Source organism: Aethina tumida, chromosome 4, assembly GCF_024364675.1.
Source record: "Aethina tumida isolate Nest 87 chromosome 4, icAetTumi1.1, whole genome shotgun sequence".
Classification (NCBI taxonomy): Eukaryota; Metazoa; Arthropoda; class Insecta; order Coleoptera; family Nitidulidae; genus Aethina; species Aethina tumida.
The window spans coordinates 2,866,442-2,887,106 of NC_065438.1; the positions used below are offsets into that span (position 1 = coordinate 2,866,442).

Consider the following 20,665-nt stretch of genomic DNA (forward strand, 5'->3'; position numbering starts at 1 on the left):
TCAAATAAATATTGAATGAACTGCACGTTTTTTAAATAAATACAATCCAAACAATTAATTCTTGATAAAAATACGTCGATTGAATTGAATTGTAACGGATAAATAAATTTTAAACACTGTGTTATAGATGTTAGAATCACTGTGTAATCTAATAAACATGAGCCCCACAAATTGGTCATGTAATATATATAATTTATTGCTCCTGCACTTGAATAACATTTACCATAAGATGGTTTACTTGTATAACTACATTATGTATTACTTAGATGAACCTATGTGTTTAATGATGATCAATATTGATATTGTATAAAGTTGTAAACTTAATTAATTAATATTCATGTGCATTTAGTCAATACCTAACTGTCAGAAATTGGATTGATGTATTTGAATTCAAGGTTGACTTGCACTGATTAATTTGCTCATTATCATCAATTAGTAGATCAAACGTAGATACGTCTAACTTCTGTGTATTTAGCGGAATAAACTTTACCCCCAATCGACCCTCATGATCCCCATGTCGAAATAATCTGCCCTTAGTCAACTTCAAACATTAAAACGATATCCCATGAACTAATTTTTAATTTAAAATTTCCCAAACGAATATGATTGAATAATAATTGCATTATAATTGAATTTATTAACGAAGTAATCAGCAAACACGACCCATATCACGTACGTGATCGGCCGAGTTCCCACCCCCGTAACAACAATAAACAGAACACGAAATCGATATCGCCATAAACCACGAACAAACCAATGGATAATCAACACCTACACGCATTAATTTCCAGGACTACAAATTGAAGCACATGGCGGAAATGCAACAGTCGGTGGTCGGAGATTCGGACGCCCGTCAGCAAATCGCCAACCAGGTCGTCCAGTGGGAGGAGAATCTGGAGAGGTTGCACTGCGAACAATTCAGGCTTAGGTGTTACATGGCCAGTTTGCAGAGCGGCGAACTACCCAACCCCAAGGTAAAACAAATCATTATACTACTACTTTTAATTAAGCACATTGTTATAGATAATTGATAAGGTTCAAAGAAAAAGTAATTGATTAAGATGCACATCTAATATTCTACCCTTTAAAGGTCTTAGAAATTAATAAAAATAATTGATTGTTACGTGATAAAAGAAATAAAGTTATTGTTATTCAATTCTTACTTAATAAACTTAAAGTCCTAATATATTCAATCAGAAATCTCAGATTATAATCAATTATCTCTATATCATAGCAAAATATCTCACCAAAATAATCGAATAAATATTACATTTTTTAATAATCTTAAATCATAATATATTAATATGTTAGAACCTCATAAAACAAAAATTCTAGTCACTGATCTTTGTTAGCTCAATTATCAAAATGAATAACTGATTTTTCTAAAGACCAAGAAGACATTAATTGAGATGTTAAGTAATGAACTAACACAATTACTGTCATTCAATTCTTTAGTAATTTTGAAGACCCATTATTCCATCTTCCAAATATCTTTTATGAAAGTTAACATCATTAATAGGATTATCAAAATTATTGATATTTCCCTTCTCACAAAAAGACTCTACGACATAAATTATTTATTGAAATATTGAATAATCAATTGTTTAATAATCTTCGCCTATTAATTCATCCTCCAAAGATATTGTGTATAAGTTAACATCATTATAAAACAAATTATCATAAAATACACAGATTGTTTTATTTTATTCTTCCCTCTCCAACTTCACTTATCATAAAATACAATAATGGCATCTATGCCAAAAAAACTGATTGAAATTCTACATTATCAACTAAGAAACCAACAAAATCACTCTTATTCCAGTCTTAAGTAAATTTGACGACTTATTAATATCTTTAGAAAGATTTTGTACATAAGATAACATCATTATTTATCAAAGACTATGTTAATTGAAAATTCTAACTTCAGTTATCATAAAATACACTGATAATTCTTTTATTTGTATAAAAAGGCATCGATGTAAAAATAAATTGATTGAAATTCTGCATTATCAACTAAGAAACCAACAAAATCACTCTTATTCAAATCTTTAGTAAATCTGATGACCTATTATTTTTTTTCCAAAGATTTTGTACATAAAATAATATCATTATTTAATAAAGACTATGACAATTCAAAATTCTAACTTCAGTTATCATAAAATACACTGATAATTTTTTTATCTGTATAAAGAAGCATCGATTCCAAAAAAAATTGATTGAAATTCTGCATTATCAACTAAGAAACCAACAAAATCACTCCTATTCCAATTTTTAGTAAATCTGAAGACTTATTATTTCCTTTCCAAAGATCTTGTACATAAGCTAACATCATTATTTAAAAAAGACTATGATAATTGAAAATTCTAACTTCAGTTATCATAAAATACACTGATAATTTTTTATCTGTATAAAGAAGCATCGATTCCAAAAAAAATTGATTGAAATTCTGCATTATCAACTAAGAAACCAACAAAATCACTCCTATTCCAATCTTTAGTAAATCTGAAGACTTATTATTTCCTTTCCAAAGATCTTGTACATAAGCTAACATCATTATTTAAAACAGACTATGATAATTGAAAATTCTAACTTCAGTTATCATAAAATACACTGATAATTCTTTTATCTGTACAAAGAAGCATCAATGCCAAAAAAATGGATTGAAATTCTGCATTATCAACTAAGAAACCAACAAAATCACTCTTATTCAAATCTTTAGTAAATCTGAAGACCTATTATTTTCTTTCCAAAGATTTTGTACATAAAATAATATCATTATTTAATAAAGACTATGATAATTGAAAATTCTAACTTCAGTTATCATAAAATACACTGATAATTTTTTTATCTGTATAAAGAAGCATCGATTCCAAAAAAAATTGATTGAAATTCTGCATTATCAACTAAGAAACCAACAAAATCACTCCTATTCCAATCTTTAGTAAATCTGAAGACTTATTATTTCCTTTCCAAAGATCTTATACATAAGCTAACATTATTATTTAAAAAAGACTATGATAATTGAAAATTCTAACTTCAGTTATCATAAAATACACTGATAATTCTTTTATCTGTACAAAGAAGCATCGATGCCAAAAAAATTGATTGAAATTCTGCATTATCAACTAAGAAACCAACAAAATCACTCTTATTCAAATCTTTAGTAAATCTGAAGACCTATTATTTTCTTTCCAAAGATTTTGTACATAAAATAATATCATTATTTAATAAAGACTATGATAATTGAAAATTCTAACTTCAGTTATCATAAAATACACTGATATTTTTTTTATCTGTATAAAGAAGCATCGATTCCAAAAAAAATTGATTGAAATTCTGCATTATCAACTAAGAAACCAACAAAATCACTCCTATTCCAATCTTTAGTAAATCTGAAGACTTATTATTTCCTTTCCAAAGATCTTGTACATAAGCTAACATCATTATTTAAAAAAGACTATGATAATTGAAAATTCTAACTTCAGTTATCATAAAATACACTGATAATTATTTTATCTGTACAAAGAAGCATCGATGCCAAAAAAATGGATTGAAATTCTGCATTATCAACTAAGAAACCAACAAAATCACTCTTATTCAAATCTTTAGTAAATCTGAAGACCTATTATTCCCTCTCCAAAGATCTTGTACATAAGCTAACCTCATTATTTAACAAAGACTATGATAATTGAAAATTCTAACTTCAGTTATCATAAAATACATTGATAATTCTTTTATCTGTATAAAGAAGCATCGATGCCAAAAAAAAATAGATTGAAATTATTTATCATTATCAACTAAAAAACCAACAAAATCACTTCTATTCCAATCTTTAGTAAATCTGAAGACCTATTATTTCCTTTCCTAAGATCTTGTACATAAGCTAAAATCATTATTTAACAAAGACTATGATTTTTGAAAATTCTAACTTCAGTTATCATAAAATATACTGATAACAAGAAACCAACAAAAGCACTCTTACTCAAATCTTTAGTAAATCTGAAGACCTATTATTCCCTATTCAAAGATCTTTTATATAAGCTAACATCATTATTTAACAAATACTATGATAATTGAATCTTCTAACTTCAGTTATCCTAAAATACACAAATAATATAAGCTAACATATATAATATAACAAAGACTTAAGACGTAATGATAATTCTAAACTTTATCTGTATAAAGAAGATTATAGAATAAAAAAGTCTTGTATTTTGAGATTATCAAATCGGAAACAAACAAATTTACTCTCTTTCAATTCTTCGGTAATATAAGAGACCCATTATCCCATTCTCGAGCAACATTTTATTAAGTAAAAATTGTAATCACTGAACTTGGTAACACAAGTTATCATAATAATACTCCATCGATAATTGATTTATCAATACAACGAATGTTCCACGACCAAAGACTCCTTGATTGGGATGCTGGCTGATCACTCCGGAAAACAAACAAAACCACCGAACCAGCAAAGGTAAAACGGCCCTCATTTGCCGTTACTTTTCTGTTCAAAAAAGATAAAACCAAGCGGAATGATAATGGTGCTCCCAAGGAGAATCTAAATTGTTCCAAATCGCATCGTATTATAAACGTTTACCGTAAACTACTAAACGTGAAGTAGTCGAAAATGTCGCATAACCGTCCCCGGGAACGTTTTCCCTTGCACAAATGCCGGGAAAAGTAAAATATTAATTACGCCTCGAGAACTGTATCAAGATTCATCATGTCGATATTCAAGTTTATAAAGGGGAGAAGCCAAGGTAAAATCGCGGACTCATTTCCGTATTCTTTGTGCTTATCTCCAGGACTGAGAAGATAAAGGAAAATAGAATGATAATGCGGAATATTACCCTGTCCCGGTTTGAATCTAAATTGGCAAGAATTAGGCTCCAGCAGATACAAGGGTCAGATTCAATATAGATACATGAAAATTCTCGGCGGGGCATAACGGCGAGGTGATTCGGATAATGTTTCGGATTTCGATATAAATTGCTACGGGAAATATGAATTTATGAATCGACCCCGAAGCATATTTGTTTAAAAGCTTTATTATGTTATATGGATTCCGCCAATTTATTACAAGTAAAATATTACACCGTTCACATTTTTACTAGGTGGATCCTTGTAAATTGATTTTACTCCATTTTACTTAAGTTAAATATAAAACGAGGCAGAAAACAGTTCAATAATTGGATAAGTGCGATCCGGCCGTGATTTATAATTTGTCCGTCTTCAACCCCGATGAATTATAACCACCCACTCGGGTCCTAGAAGTGGCAAGATTAACGAGATCGCGAAAACTAAACGCCGGCCAAATATTCAAATACAGTAATTGCTATCCCATGCAAATTTTTACATCCCGCTTTGATATAGTCAGACTAATTAGTTCGTCCATTTTCGTCTGGAATAAAATTTGAATATTTTTCCAATGGCGACCGTCTGGAATTCGTCGATATTCAGGTACGGGGATTCGGATTGTTATTTTTTAGTAGGGTGTTCACTGTACAAACATCCGTTTTTGCCATTCTTTTCGGTTTTGACCCATTTTTTTATTCGGGGGTGGGCTTATAGGAAAAACTAAAATATATTCAAATTGTTGATGCCAGTATCAATATTTTTGATTCAAAGTCAATTTGCATACATACATATTGATTTGGTTGTAAATTTTTACAACATTTTATTCAATTATCAATATTTAACAACACAATAAATTTTGTGACAATAGTTTATTGTATTACCACACATAATACATATTTTTTTAATTTTTTGGAGGTGCTACTTTAAAAATTCAGTGTAATTTTATTATAAATCATAAATATTGTTAATTGTAAATCATGTAAAGCAACAGTGGAAATTTATAAAATACATATTACATTTTACCTCATTAATTAAGTATATTTAAATATAATTTAATAAATTATATAACAATTTGATGTAGAATATATTTAAAATCATTATAAAATTAATGATTACATTAAACTATAGATTAAATTATATATTATCAATAGAAATCCATTAAATATTGAATTAATTTAAAGCTATTGAAAATTAGTAAACTACATTATACCATTTATATAAATACTATTAATTTTTTTTAATACAACGTTAAATTTAATTAATATTGATTTCAAAATCTAAATATTTTTTTTGTTTTTAAAGTTTCTCACGTAGGAATTACAGTTTTATAAATTTAAATATAAAAAAGGTTTTTTTCTCATATTTACGTAACCTTTAGTCCAATTGTGTTTAAATTTGATATATATTATCCTTAAATGGATGTCTACAATTCAATATAATAAACTTTTCCCATATTGCAACAGTGGCGTAGTTTCTGGGAGGTTTTCCCCTTTTATGGCTCTGTTTTCTACGCCACTGAATATTTTTTAAAATTATTAACCTTTTTATATTCTTTGCAGAATTTAGAAAAATAAGTTTCTGTTGATTAATTTTCATTAATGTAGCCGTTTTTGAGATATTTCAGGTTTAATGTTTAATTTTAATTTTCTTCAATTAAAACAACAACATTAAAACTGAAATATCTCCAAAATGGTTATGTTAATGAAAATTATTCAAGAAAAGCTTTTTTTTCTAAATTTTTCAAAGAATATAAAAAGCTTAATAGTTTTAAAAAATATTAAGTTGTATAAAGAATAGGGCGGAAAAAAGAGTAAAACCTCTAGAATCTAAGCCACTGTAATAATAAGGAAAAAGTTTCTTACATATAATTGTAGACATGTACTGCAGAATAATACATACAAAATTTAAACACTATTGGATCAAAGGTTGCGGAAATATAACAAAAAACAACTTTTAAAATTTAAATTTGAGGGGCAGAATTTTTTTTAAGGAGAAACTTTATATAAAAAAATATTTTATTCATTATAAAAAGGTGTTCTGTGTTTTCAAATTTTGTCCATCTATTGTAGAAGCACCTTGTTTTTAATAATTATATGATTAAATTGTTTTATTTAAATAAATTTAAATAAGTTATAATTAATAAATAAATTAAATTAAATTCTTTAAATAATTTTCTATTTTTGCAAAAATATTTAATTTACATTATTATTATATTAAATCAATATTTATTTATGGAATAACACCTAATTAAATTATTATTAAAAATATTTGTAAATATATTTTATGTCATGAAAATTATATGGATTGAAATATAAATTATATTCGACGAATTTATTAACTAATGAAATTTGAAATCATTAACACTATATTACAAATATTTCATTATATGTTTGTGATCATTTGGATTAATTTTATTGTAAATTCGATTTATAAATAAAACATTAATTAAAAGTTATAATTTGTTTCACAATAATTTCCATAGTTTAAATACAAATTAAAAGCAAATTGAATTTGAACTAATTTATTTAATGAAGTGGAAACGAAATATGTATAATAAAATTTAATGCATAATTTTATCTGTATCTTTATGTGCATCAATTAAAATATTAAATTAATGTTGTATATTATTTCCTTTTATTTTATGCTTACAAATTTAGTTAATTTCATTAAATTCAAACTAAATTTAGATAATTTATTTTTAATTCTATAATATGGAGGGTTAGTCATTAAATTGTGTAATGCCCCAAAGGTACGTGGAAACAGTTTACAATTTAATTCTGGCAAAAGGTAATAATATTCGGCGGGCCACAATTAAATTTTACTACAAATGAATAAATGTCCCATTTAATACACTAGAGAAATCTATAAAATGTTATTCAACCCATTTTGACGTAAACCCACTACAAATTTATCAAACATCAAAGCCAAACTAAAAGCCCCATTGTCCCAGCTCCTCCACATCTTTGTTCCTCGTCCATCGTTTATCTGCCCGGCCGATTTCACTTCCACCCTTTTATCTCTCACAAAACAAAATAAAACTCCATCCCTATGTGACCATCCACATATTGACTAACATCTCAACGTTGTTTTGTTACAGTCCCTCCTCACCCACGTGTCGAGAGCAACGAAGAACACGCTGAACAAACTCGGCGTGTTCACCGTCTCGTCGTTCCACGCCTTCATCTGCGCCAGGAGTCCCTCCCTGTTGAACAACTTGCTGGCCGGACGCGGTGCCACCAAACGACGCCCGCCCATGCTCAGCAGATCCAACAGCGGCTCCAGCAGGAGGTCCCTCCAGGTAACAGACGAATTTATTACAGGAATCTGTAACGTATTTTCGCCTACTTTTTATGCGAATGCGTCCTAATCATATTGTAATTCGTGTTGTTTATGCAGAAACGTCCGAATTTAAATTTCAAATGGTGGTCCGGTCGCCCTGAAACGTTCGATGGTTTTAAAGGGGTGGTCACTACCTAAAATTTAATATTAGCATAGAGATTTATGTGTTGCCATTCGTGCTGGCAACGTTAACGCAATTATACAAACAAATCGTCGTTGCACCCAACACATGCTGCATTAATTTCACTAATCTTACAACTGGATCACTGAATTAAATTGGAATTAAGCTCGTGTAGAAGGAAAGAAAACACGGCCATTGCTAATTGCGACATGCAGTGGTAATAATAATTAGGCCTAACAACTTTTTGTTCAGTGTGAATACTGATTGTTTAAATACAAGGTGTTTCTAAAATTTGTGTTCAAGAGAACACAAAAATTTTTATTATCCATATTTCTGTAGTCTTTGGTACAGCAGAGTTTAAATTTTGTATGTAATATCCTAAAATACATACGTACTATTCAACGTAATAAACTTTTCCATATTGTTACAGTGGTGTAGATTCTGTGGGGTTCACCTTTCTTTCGCCCTATTTTCTACGCCACTGAATATTATTTAGAATTATTACACTTTTCATATTCCTTGCATAATTGAGAAGAAAAAAGGTCTCTTGATTAATTTTGGTTATCTCAACCGTCTTCAAGATATTTGAGTTTTAATGTCTTCGTTTTTGTTGAAGAAAATTAAAATAAACATTAAAACTAAAATATCTCAAAAACGGCTCTGTTAATCAAAATTAATCAAGAGTACCTATTTTTTCTAAATTATGCAAAGAATATGAAAATTGTAATAGTTAGTTTTAAAAAATATTCACTTTCCAAGAAAATAGAGCAAAGAAAAAGGAGGACTGTATAAAAATCATAACTATCTTTTTATAAGTACTTTTGATTCTAGGTTTTAATTTCATTTTAATAATCACTAAAATTTGCGTTACATTTGAGTTCGGAGTCGTTTTTATGACGCTCCCCTGAAAAGGGGTCAATGGAGGAATGAAAAATAAAGAGGTGTATTAAATCTATTCGTGCTTCGGGAACCGTAAGCCTTTACATTCCTTAAACATGTTATTCGATACTTTTTTGAATATACTTTTTTATATTTCGCCCCAGGCCTAATGTAAAATCCATAAAGGACCCCCAAGTGATTTAAAAAGAACAAGTGCCCCGACTAAAGGAGGCTCCTTTCAAAGAGGATTATTTGAATAAAACTGTATCCATGTTCCGAATCACCACTTATTATTAAAATCATAGAAAAGTCCATTGAATATAATATTAAATTATGCCACGAGTGTGTCGTCATGAGGATCAAGGAAGACAAAATCTCGTTTCCTTGAGGATAATACGAAATTCCTCGCAGTACACAGACCGTAATTTATGCCCCTGTTTCGGGTGAAAAATGCTTAATGACGAGGGTGTCTAAGCTACGTCTTAATATATGTGAACCGAAGGCGGAAGTTCAGAAAATGAAATGCCACATGTTACGAGCTACAAATTCTCAGTCCCCTTACACCCTTACATGCATCTTCTCTGATTAAATAATATAAAGACATTATTTGTCCTGCGGAAGCTCATTCCAGCAGGAATTAAAATAATTTTACAAAGTCTTTCTCAGTTTTTTCTTCTGGCCTGACAAATTGGTTTAATGTCACGCCGAGAAAATAATCATTATTGGAACTCTCTTGTTATCAAGTGGCGGTCATCGTTTTGAAAGCTCATCGTTCTCCATTTATGGGGAAAAACCCCTAACCGTTCGGACGATTTATTTGATTTTGTCATTAGTCAGGGTCCATTAAGGCGGTAGTATCTTCCGGCGCAATTAGGTTAACGAGATCCGAGTAAAATATTGAAATAATGGCCGCATCTTTCCATTTGGAATTGTGTTGGCCGAATTGTTCTCCACGTAATGACGACGGGGGCCAAAACAAAACGTAATTTATGTTTGGGATTTAAGAATTCGGACGTGGCTGATGGAGATACCCTTTTAACTCATTGAAGGTTAAAAAGCTGAGGACTCATCACCTCTACAGACAATGTCGTCTTTAACTTATTAATATTTCTGTTAGAATCGACTATTTTTTTAACTTTAACACTGAAAAACGGTTCCTAGGCTTCTTTTAATAATGATTTCCAACGATGAGCCCTTAATTTTAATAGGAAGGTCCTCTTCATCTCAGTTTTGCATTTTTTCTTCAGTACTTTAAGGTAAAATCCATATCTCGCCATTACTTGAACATACACAAAATTTCTATTTACATTTCTTGTATGAAATTGAATGCTCTACAAAAAATGTATTTTACAGTTTTTTCATAACTCTTTCCGTTTCGAAGTTATCGGAGGTCAAAATTTGAAGAATTTTACAAAAATTTCTTCTATAATTCTAAATTTTATAACTCGTAAATAAATAAATATTAAAAAATGCCCAATATACTTTTTGGTAGGAAATTAAAAACTCTACAAAAAAGGTCTCTTATAGTTATTCGATTACTCTAACCATTTAGAAGATATTCACATTCGAATCTCAATATGTACTAATTTTAATAGTTTTTTTATAAATATTTTAAATTTATCCATTTAAGTCATGAATTTTAAATTATGTAATTAATTAATATTAAACAAATTCTAAGAATAAGTTGATTATATTAAAAGTAATTTATTTTATCCTCTGTTAGATCCATTTTAAACAGGTACTATTTAAATTTTTTTAATTAATCAGTAAAGTAACCTCTAAAATACTATAAAAAACATGTTTTTGATGTTTAATAAATGTTTAAACATCGTGAATGCGCAAACAAATTGTATAGTTACATCTACATCCAAAAGACAATTAATTTTATGTTTTCAAATATCTTATTCTAATTCATTTGAATATTTTACTTAAGTTTTTCGTTGCGCATTCACCATTTTTGTAACTGTTGTTAAAAATGGCGAATGCGCAATAAATCCAATTAATTAGTTAATTAAACAAATTCTAAGAATAAGTTGATTATATTAAAAGTAATTTGTTTTATCCACTGTTAGGTCTATTTTTAAAAGGTACTATTTAAATTTTTTTAATTAATCAGTAAAGTAACCTTTAAAACACTAAAAATATGATTTTGATGTTTAATAAATGTTTAAATGTTTATTCAAGAAATATCATTAAATATATAAATAGAAAAAAAGGTAAATATAAGAAAGCACAGCTACTAATTATTTGGATATAGTTATACAAGTCAGTTCAGAAAAAATAGATTTAGTATGACATTGGGATTTGAATGTGAATATCTTCTAATTGGTTCGTGTAATCGATCAACCACAAGAGACCTTTTTTGTAGGCCATTTAATTTCCTACAAAAATATATATTGGGTATTTTATAATATTTACTTATACATAAGTTATAAAAATCAAAGCAAAGCGCATCGACTAAAATTCATAAAATGGCGCATTCACCAAAATTTAAAATGAGGCGCATCCACCAAAATTCAAATAAGAGTCCGTATTAAAATTGAGGAAACAGTTTATCGGAGTCGGAAGTTAAAAGAAAAAAATAGTAAACGTCCCTGACAACATGGCTAACTGTACTCTTCGTAAATGTATGAAACCTAATCAAACCTTGATGTTGCCTCCAGATCAATTCGCGGGACGAAAGCGAGAAGACGGTGAAAGTGTCCCTGCCCGACGCGGCCACGGCCACCGTCTACGTCAGGGACTCCATGTCGGTGGAGGAGTTCCTGGCCAGCGCGTGTGCGAGGAAGAACCTGAGCTGCACCGAGCACTTCATCAGGGTGAAGAAGAGACGCGAGATGGAGGACCACAACTACTTCGTGCCGCATCGAAGCGACCTCATCGAAACATACGTGAGTCAATTATTAATGATAACTTATAACACTCCGGTCTGCGGCGGTGTGGGGTAATGGGAGAGAATTTGGGGAGTACGTGCCACAGTATTCGTGGACGTCAACCGCCCCGAATACCTGAATCCCTCCAGACCATAAAATATGCGACCCAATATCGTGATTGGTGCGGACATAAAACGTGTGCCGTACACACTGGGACGGCTCCAAAACTTGTCTGGTAATAGTATTCAAGTTAATTCGCAAGTCTCCGTGATAGATGACGACTCAAACTCCTGCACAATTGAAAGGGGACCAGTAATGGGGGTTGGGGATAAACGGGCTGGATTATTGAAGGAAGCATTACGTCAGACGTGTGGCATGGAGATTTGAAGTGGAATTATTAGCAGTTGACCCTTTCGTGTTTCGCTTTGGAACTTTAAAACTGTTGTCGTGACAAAAAAAACCTTAGGAAAACTTTCAATAAACATAAAGTTTGACAGAATGGGGCTGTTATCTAAGTTTGTAGTGGAACGAGATGTGAAACATATCAAGTTCCATTTAAAACGTGCATCGAATGTAAATGCAAATGAACACCGTGTAGTTTAATGACCGCATTCAACGCATTTTCCACCCAACTCTGAAACTGTGGCATTATTCAAACATCCCTTTGTGCGCCAGCTTCCAGCTGTGATATTATCGAAATGAAACAGGATATTATTTAAGCTCTCGTTACAGCGAGGCGTGTATGTGTGCAGCTGCTAAATTAGACTGTGAACGTTTATAATTAATGCACATTTTAATACGTCTTGTTATGTTAAGACCGTCGCGACGGCTTCATATGTGAACTAATTCCGAGATGGTATAAGTCAAGATTAAGTTCACGTTTAAGTGCGGATTAATAATTTCATAACTGGATTCTTTGACGTCGCTGCAATAAACTTGTTGAGCGGTTTTTCACTTTGTGTCTTGGCTTCGCCTTTGAAATCTATGTCAAAACGCAGTTACGTTATTCGTTGGGTTTAGTACGAAGAGAAAAAAACATGTAATATGCTGTAATTACGGTGGTGAAAACAAGCTATTAAGGTGTTCTAAAAATAGTCCCTGATGGAAACTGTGTTTGTTAATTAGGTTATTTATTAATAGCGTATTAAATTTCCTTTGGTGATTTCAAAAGTAAAATCAATTTCATTTCATGTTTTTTCTATTTAAGTTTCCTGATTTTAATTTAAACTCTATCACACTGTAAATAAAACACACTAATATAAAATATATCTCATTGAGAAGAAATTTAGTTTGTTTAGTTTGTCTTTGACATAAATATTTGTATAAAAATCCAGAAATACCATTTAACATCCCAAACTAAACTTATGTTAAGTGAACTAGTTTTGACCCAAGTTTGGATAGACGTTCACAATTTGACTGAAACTTTTAATATTAATTAAACTTAAACTTAGTTCTCTCACAAAACTAATTGAAATCCCATTTAAAAATATTTAATTTCTTTATTCACAAGAATTTTTTGTAGTAAAAATGAATAAATACCATCTAGTATTGGAATCTGTTTATTTGGTCTGTTTTTGATCAGAATATTTAAGTAAAATATTCAATGTTTCATTTAAAATTGACAAAATTTATGATTTTAATTAATTTCCCTCTTCCCATTTCCCTGCTTCTGAAAAATATTTAATTTCCTCATCCAATTCTGTTGAGGTAACAATCAATAAATGCCAATTAATATCTTAATCAGCTTAATTAATCTTTTTTATTTAAGTTTAGATATAAAACATTTACAATTTGATTCAAAAATGACAAAATTCATGATTTTAATTAAATTTTTTTACAGAATAAAGAAAATACACCATAAAAATATGTAACAAACTTAGTCACAAGTAATTTTTAGACGTAAAAATTAATAAACAAGATCTACTTTTAAAATCTTTTTATTTGATCTGTTTTGTCCTGAGTTTTGAAGTTTTTGAAGTAAAATGTTCATAATTTGATTCAAAATTCATAAAATTTATGATATTAATTAAATTCTTCTAAATTTAAAGAAAAATTTAGTCTTATATCATCTATAAATGACCTGAGTTTTGAAGGTTTTAAGTAAAATGTTCATAATTTGATTAAGAACCGTCAAAATTTGCGATTTTAATTAAATTTTGATACAGAGTAAAGAAATTATACTCTTGTATCACCCAAAAATATGTAATAACTTAAATCACAATGAATTTTTGAAGTAAAATGTTCATAATTTGATTCAAAATTCATAAAATTTATGATTTTAATTAAATTCTTCTATATTTAAAGAAAAATTTAGTCTCACATCATCTATAAATATTCATAAACTCATAATTCATAAAATCCAAAATTTCAAGTAAATTCTTTTAGATTGAAAGATAAATTGAACCTTATATCATCTTAAAATATTTAATTTTCTCATTCAGAAGCTGAAATGTTTTAATATAAAACAGTCATAGTTTAATCCAGACGAAATGCACCTCTTAAATGTTGTGCATTCAAATCCTCATTGAAAAGGGATGAAATAAAAAGTAACAAATGCCATATTATATTATAATCTGGTTATCTGAAGTAATAGGTACATAAATGAACTGAAAAATGACAATAAAAATTGGGGGATTTAATTAAATTCCATTTGAGAATAAAGGTATAATTTTGTGCCACATAATATGTCTTCAGCACCAAAGAACATTATTGAACTTATTCTTCTAATCCGTTTATTTGATCTGCCCGTTTCAGTTACACACACACGAGGTGGTTGAGGTTTGCGCCAAGATCCTGTATCAGGTGGAGGTGTCGCGTAGCACGTTGGAGCAAATGTGGGGTTTCAGTGTGGAGGCGGAACTGGTTGAGAACGCCGATCGACAGGACGAACTTTGCTGCTACGTCAGCAGGGTCGAGGACAAGAGCGTGGCGATGCAAAACGGTAAGTTTAACGTCGTCGCACGAGTGATGCTTCGATTGTCTGTTTTTAAAGGAAATGCGATATTTTAAGGGCGTTTTCGTGGGGAAGGGCGGCCCGGAGTTGTCGCACTTTTGGGACCTAATAAAAATGATCAGTTTATAAAGTTGGTCTTTATCTGATGTGAACAAGTCGACTTCTGAAATTGCTGAAAATTTCTTATCTTTTAAAGAAATTTATAAAAAGTAAACCATAATATATAATAAATTAACTCCGCATTCACCAAAATTTTAATATTTAGCGCATCCACCAAAATTTTAAAATTTTACGCATTCGCCAAAATTTAAAATTAGGCGCATCCGCCACAATTTAAAATTTAGTGCACCGCCACAATTTTAAAATACAGAATAAAAAAAATACTGTACTTGTACTTGTACTTTTAAAATTTATTTATTTGATTTGTTCTGTCCTGAGTTTTCAAGTTTTTGAAGTAAAATGTTCATAATTTGATTAAAAATTCATAAAATTTATGATTTTAATTAAATTCTTCTAAATTTAAAGAAAAATTTAGTCTTACAATCATCTATAAGTGTCCCTAGTTTTGAAGGTTTCGAAGTAATTTTAATTAAAGTTTGATACAGAATAAAGAAAATGTACTCTTGTATCACCCAAAAATATGTACAACTTTAATCACAATAAATTTGTGAACGTACAAATTAATAAACACCATCTACTTTTAAAATTTATTTATTTGATTTGTTTTTTCCTGAGCTTTCAAGTTTTTGAAGTAAAATGTTCATAATTTGATTCAAAATTCATAAAATTTAAGATTTTAGTTAAATTCTTCTAAATTTAAAGAATAATTTAGTCTTCACCATCCTCCAAAATTTAAGAATTTATCGCATTCACCAAATTTTTGAAAACTTAAGAAATGTCCCCTTTATTCACAATTAAGACACTGAAAGCTTGAAGCGTCCACAAAAATGGAAAACTCCACTATTCAATAACCGATTGAACTCGCATTTCTTTAAAACACGTCCCTCCATCCGGCCACCATAATTGAAAACAAGTTGGAGTAAACGGGGAATTGATGGAGTCGACTGAATAACCGAAATCACTTAGGCAAAGTTTCTTGCGGCCACGTCGTTTGGCAATTTCCAATACCAAACTCGATAATAATAAAGTTTTATTTTGCCGTTTAGATTGGCCACCTAATTACAAGAAATAAAATATGGCTCCGGTACGTGGTTTTTCTTTCTAAGTTGGTAATAAAACCTCTGACGACTTGTCGGAATTAGTTTCTGGGAGCTGCGACACGTGTTTAATTGACACGACCCTAATAAAAACCGGACGTTAAGTCGTATCAATTCCCATTTTAGGTATAATAAAGGGCGACGAAATCATGGTGATAAACGGGGCGATTGTGTCCGACTTGGACATGATGTATCTGGAGAGCGTGTTACAAGAGGAGCTGGCCCTTTGTATGATGATGAGGTCCTCAAGAACTGAACCTCCGGACTTGGCCGGCATTCTAAGGGCCACTGATGATATTATCGAGAGCCTGGTTTGTCCACCTCCACCCTCTGAACCACCGGCGATTAGCGAGGAGATGATCTCCGGTCTCATCGTGCCTGCGCCAGGTAATTAATCCATTTACAGTTTTATATCAGCTAAATCGAGGCCTGTTTTCAATTCCTAACAAACAAAATTCTATGCCTTGTTGACTCTCGGTGATTTATGGACTCATTACACGGATACAATTGTAAACTGACAAACAGCAAAAAGTTGTAGCATTGCAGATGCGCCCCTGCATTGCATTCCAACAATAAAACTACCACACACACATAGAACCAAAGTTATGTAATAATTTCCAAATCATTACCCTCTTAGGCAAAGATCGATACTCGTCCGACCTAACAGACAACATTTCCGCAATTCCAACCGACTCCGGCATAAAAGTGAGCTCGAGAACCAACTCCTTGGAGATCGAGAACCTGCTGAAAAGCGCCGAACAAGTAACGGGATTCTGTCGATCGCCGCAGGAAACACGGAAGTCGAGCCCTACTGGAAGCTTAGTCAGCAATACGTCACAGGCATTGTTGACTCCTTCCCGACAGCTTTCCGACTCTGAAAAGCTGAGGAAAGTCATCCTGGAGCTGGTGGATACTGAAAGAACTTACGTTAAGGTAAACTGTTCCTTGCTGATCCACGAAGTGTTACAGTTAAATCGTTTCAGCACTTGAATAACTTGTTAGAAAATTATTTGGAGCCCCTGAAGAAGGAAACCTTCTTGTCGAACGCCGAAATTAACGCCCTGTTTGGCAACATTCAAGAAATCGTTACGTTCCAAAGACAATTCCTGCAAAACCTTGAGGAAGCCCTGGATTTGGAGCCGGACTTCCACAAGTTTGAGTACAGCAGTCAGTTTAAGGTTAGGTTTTAATCATATCAATCAATATTGACCACAACGAGTCCGTTTAATAAATGAATCTAAATGAAAAATGGGAATAAACCCATTTAATTAACATCAAAAGCCTTTAATGAATTACTAGCAATTTAAACATATTGACTTTTTTTTGCAGAACGTTTTATTCTCCATTGGAAGCGCCTTTTTGTATTATGTAAACCATTTCAAGTTGTACAGTTCCTTCTGTGCCAGCCACAGTAAGGCACAAAAAGTTTTACATCCAAGTAAGTAAACTTTTATTAATTAACCCCCTAAAGGGTAATTTCTAATTCGCTTCGTTGTTAAGATGAAGGAAATCAAGCCTTACAAGAATTCCTCGCCGCGAGAAATCCCAGACAGCAACACTCTTCAACGTTAGAATCGTATTTAATAAAGCCAATACAAAGGATATTAAAGTATCCGTTGTTGCTGCAACAACTAAGAAATCTGACTGATTCATCAACGGATGAACATCAACACTTAGTCGGTAAGTTAATCAACGTTATTAATTTGGCTGGATAATGTTTGTTTGTTGCGTTGTTCAGAGGCCTTGAAGGGAATGGAAAAAGTAGCAGAACACATAAACGAAATGCAGAGGATACACGAAGAATACGGAGCCATATTTGATCATTTGTTCAGGCAACACCAGAAGTCTTGTAAACAAACAATAGACCTTAGTCCTGGAGATTTGTTGTATTACGGTGGAGTTGAGTGGCTGAACATTTCAGATTTCCTAGGAAAAATCAAGAAGGGACTTGAGTTGCATGCAATGTGCTTCGTGTTCAAGACTGCCGTGGTGTTCTTGTGCAAGGAAAGGCTGAGGCAAAAGAAGAAGCTTATGGTAAGACTTCATCACAACCCCTTCAGTTTATAAACTAATTTTTGTTGTTCAATAACAAGGGAGTGGCTAGTAAGAGTTCGTCCTCGGAGGTGGAAATCATCCGGTACCAAGTGCTAATTCCGGTGACTGAAGTCCAAGTTAGGGCATCCTCAGCCAAAGACATGGACTCACACTTCTTGTGGGAGCTAATCCACTTAAGAAGTCAGCTGCAGCGACGCTCAGAAAAGGTGTACGTGCTCTCCAACAGCACGGCGGACTTCCGGAACGCCTTCTTGAAGACCATCCGCCAAATCATCCGGGAGTCGGTGCGGAACATGTCGATACCTGCCACGAAACCTGGTGCAGGCCCTGGAATATTATTAGTTACCAGTCACAAGGGGGAGATGTTGAACAGCCAGACTTTGGAGAGGCCCACGACCAAGACCGTCGTAGTGCAAGGCTCCCACACTTTGGGGAAGGTGAAAAAGTCCAAGTCCAACCAGAGGTATTCGGCGGGGTACATCGACTATGATAACATCAGCCAGGAAGGGGAGGAGGCTCCGACCACCTTCAGGAGTAGGAGTAAAACTGTTGGAGACGCTGCAGGTAAAGTATACGTTAGGGAAGAGGTTCTCACCCACTTTGTCTTCAATTCATATTGATAGAGTTAGACTTTATTATGAGTTTATGCTGCAATATGTTGTCGTTGTGTTAAGCAAGTGTTTTTAATAGACAAACCAAATCGTTCAGATCATGACAGGAATGAGGCAGGCATCAAGTCAGAGGGCGAGGACGACTCACAAGCTGGAGGAACTGTCAAAGGCAAAGGAGGACTGGGAAGAACTCCTAATCACCTCACACTAAGGTAAGATTTTCTCTTATCCAGTTCATACTTGCACAGCTAAATACCATTGGTGCCACAAAACAAGCAGCGACTGAATTCTTTGTAATAATAATAAATTGGAAAAAAATTACACTGAAATTCAATGTTTCAAAATATATTTTTAATATTTTTTTTATAATTTAAGAGAATGTTTTCAATTTTTTGAACCTCCTCTTACTTAAAAATAATATAACCTATTTTATATTAAAATTAATTTGTTATTACCAAATTTCTAGTAAAAAATTGTTTTAGATAAAAATATTAAAAATATTTTAATGTTTCAATTATTTTCAAAGAAAGTTTCTTTCAATTAAATTCGTATCAGTAAATAAATTGTTTTGTTCTTAGCAAACTCTATATCCAAGGAAATGTTAAAAAGTGAGTGAGAAATTTAAAAAAGTAATTTTAAGAATAATAAAATAATTATAAATATCTAGCTAACAGAAAATTGTTGAAAAAAACTGGATAATATATAAATTTTTGGGAAATAAAACAGACAAATTCTTAAGGCAATAAAAAAGAACAAGTTTACGTTAACAAAAATAAACAGAAATAAAACACTCCTCTCAAAATTTACTCTTCTTTAGCATTAGAATAACTGATAGTTAATATTTATCTAGAGTAGCACAAAGAGTGGGAACTTTGTAGTTCTCATTGGTGATTGTCCTTTAATTTTGCAGCACGACGTCGACACTGTCAGCTGGAAGCACCGGAAGCCAGGCGCGTCTCATCCAATCCTCCCAAGCTCCGGAAACGTTCCAGCCCATGCAGAGCGTGGATTTAGGTAAGCAAACCCCGAACGTGAAAACCATCCGCGTCGAAGTCCATTCCAACAACACACACCGCAACAAATCACCAAACCGTTCGCCCAAAAAACAGGAGGCGTCCACAAAAAATCACTCGGCCAGAAGAGACTCGAGCCCCAATCAAAGCAAAAAGACCAGTCCGTGTCAGAGCAAGAAGACTAGTCCGAACCAATCGAGGAAGACTAGTCCGAATCAAAGCAGGAAGACTAGCCCGAGCCAGTCCAAAAGATCTAGCCCGAACACATCGAGAAAGTCGAGTCCGACCAAGACGACCAAAAGAACGGACAGCACTAGTCCGAAGAACTCACGTAGGTCGAGTCCTTACAGGAAGTCGTCCAAGGACGGCAGCATGGACAACGGCAAAAGTCCGAAGAAGATAAAATCGTCGCTGAAGCAACCGTCTCGGTCGTTGAGCATCGAAAATCCGACCTGTGTCGAGTGTTACTTATCCGGGAAGACAGAAAAGGGATAGCATACGCATAAGCGTCGTAACAGTTTAGTGCTTTCAAGAGTTACGAGTGACGCATACGATGAAATTAAATGTTGACTTTTTACGATCACTGTTTAGTGTGTTTAGTAAACCACCGCCCCACCCCCAAGAACCCAAAGCACCCCCCCAGACCGTTGTAGATGTTTTTGGTTCGTCCTCATTTTTGTAGCTACCCCGCTTGCTGTAGTTATTAGTATGCTTAATGTCTGTTGGACTTCAACCGACCCTATTTTA

General features: G+C 32.3%; 1 protein-coding gene across 1 annotated transcript in view; it reads left to right on the forward strand.

Moving 5' to 3' along the window:
• The window catches only part of LOC109605472 (protein still life, isoform SIF type 1-like), a 167,336-nt gene that overhangs the window by 141,442 nt on the left and 5,229 nt on the right, over positions 1-20,665 (forward strand). The window contains exons 17-29 of the mRNA XM_049966193.1: positions 792-974; positions 7,955-8,155; positions 11,860-12,087; positions 14,824-15,010; positions 16,366-16,626; positions 16,877-17,172; positions 17,223-17,417; positions 17,569-17,677; positions 17,740-17,919; positions 17,978-18,273; positions 18,333-18,858; positions 18,985-19,117; positions 19,816-19,919. Of these exons, the coding sequence (XP_049822150.1) occupies positions 792-974; positions 7,955-8,155; positions 11,860-12,087; positions 14,824-15,010; positions 16,366-16,626; positions 16,877-17,172; positions 17,223-17,417; positions 17,569-17,677; positions 17,740-17,919; positions 17,978-18,273; positions 18,333-18,858; positions 18,985-19,117; positions 19,816-19,919 (2,899 nt within the window). The remainder of the gene's footprint in view (positions 1-791; positions 975-7,954; positions 8,156-11,859; positions 12,088-14,823; positions 15,011-16,365; positions 16,627-16,876; positions 17,173-17,222; positions 17,418-17,568; positions 17,678-17,739; positions 17,920-17,977; positions 18,274-18,332; positions 18,859-18,984; positions 19,118-19,815; positions 19,920-20,665) is intronic.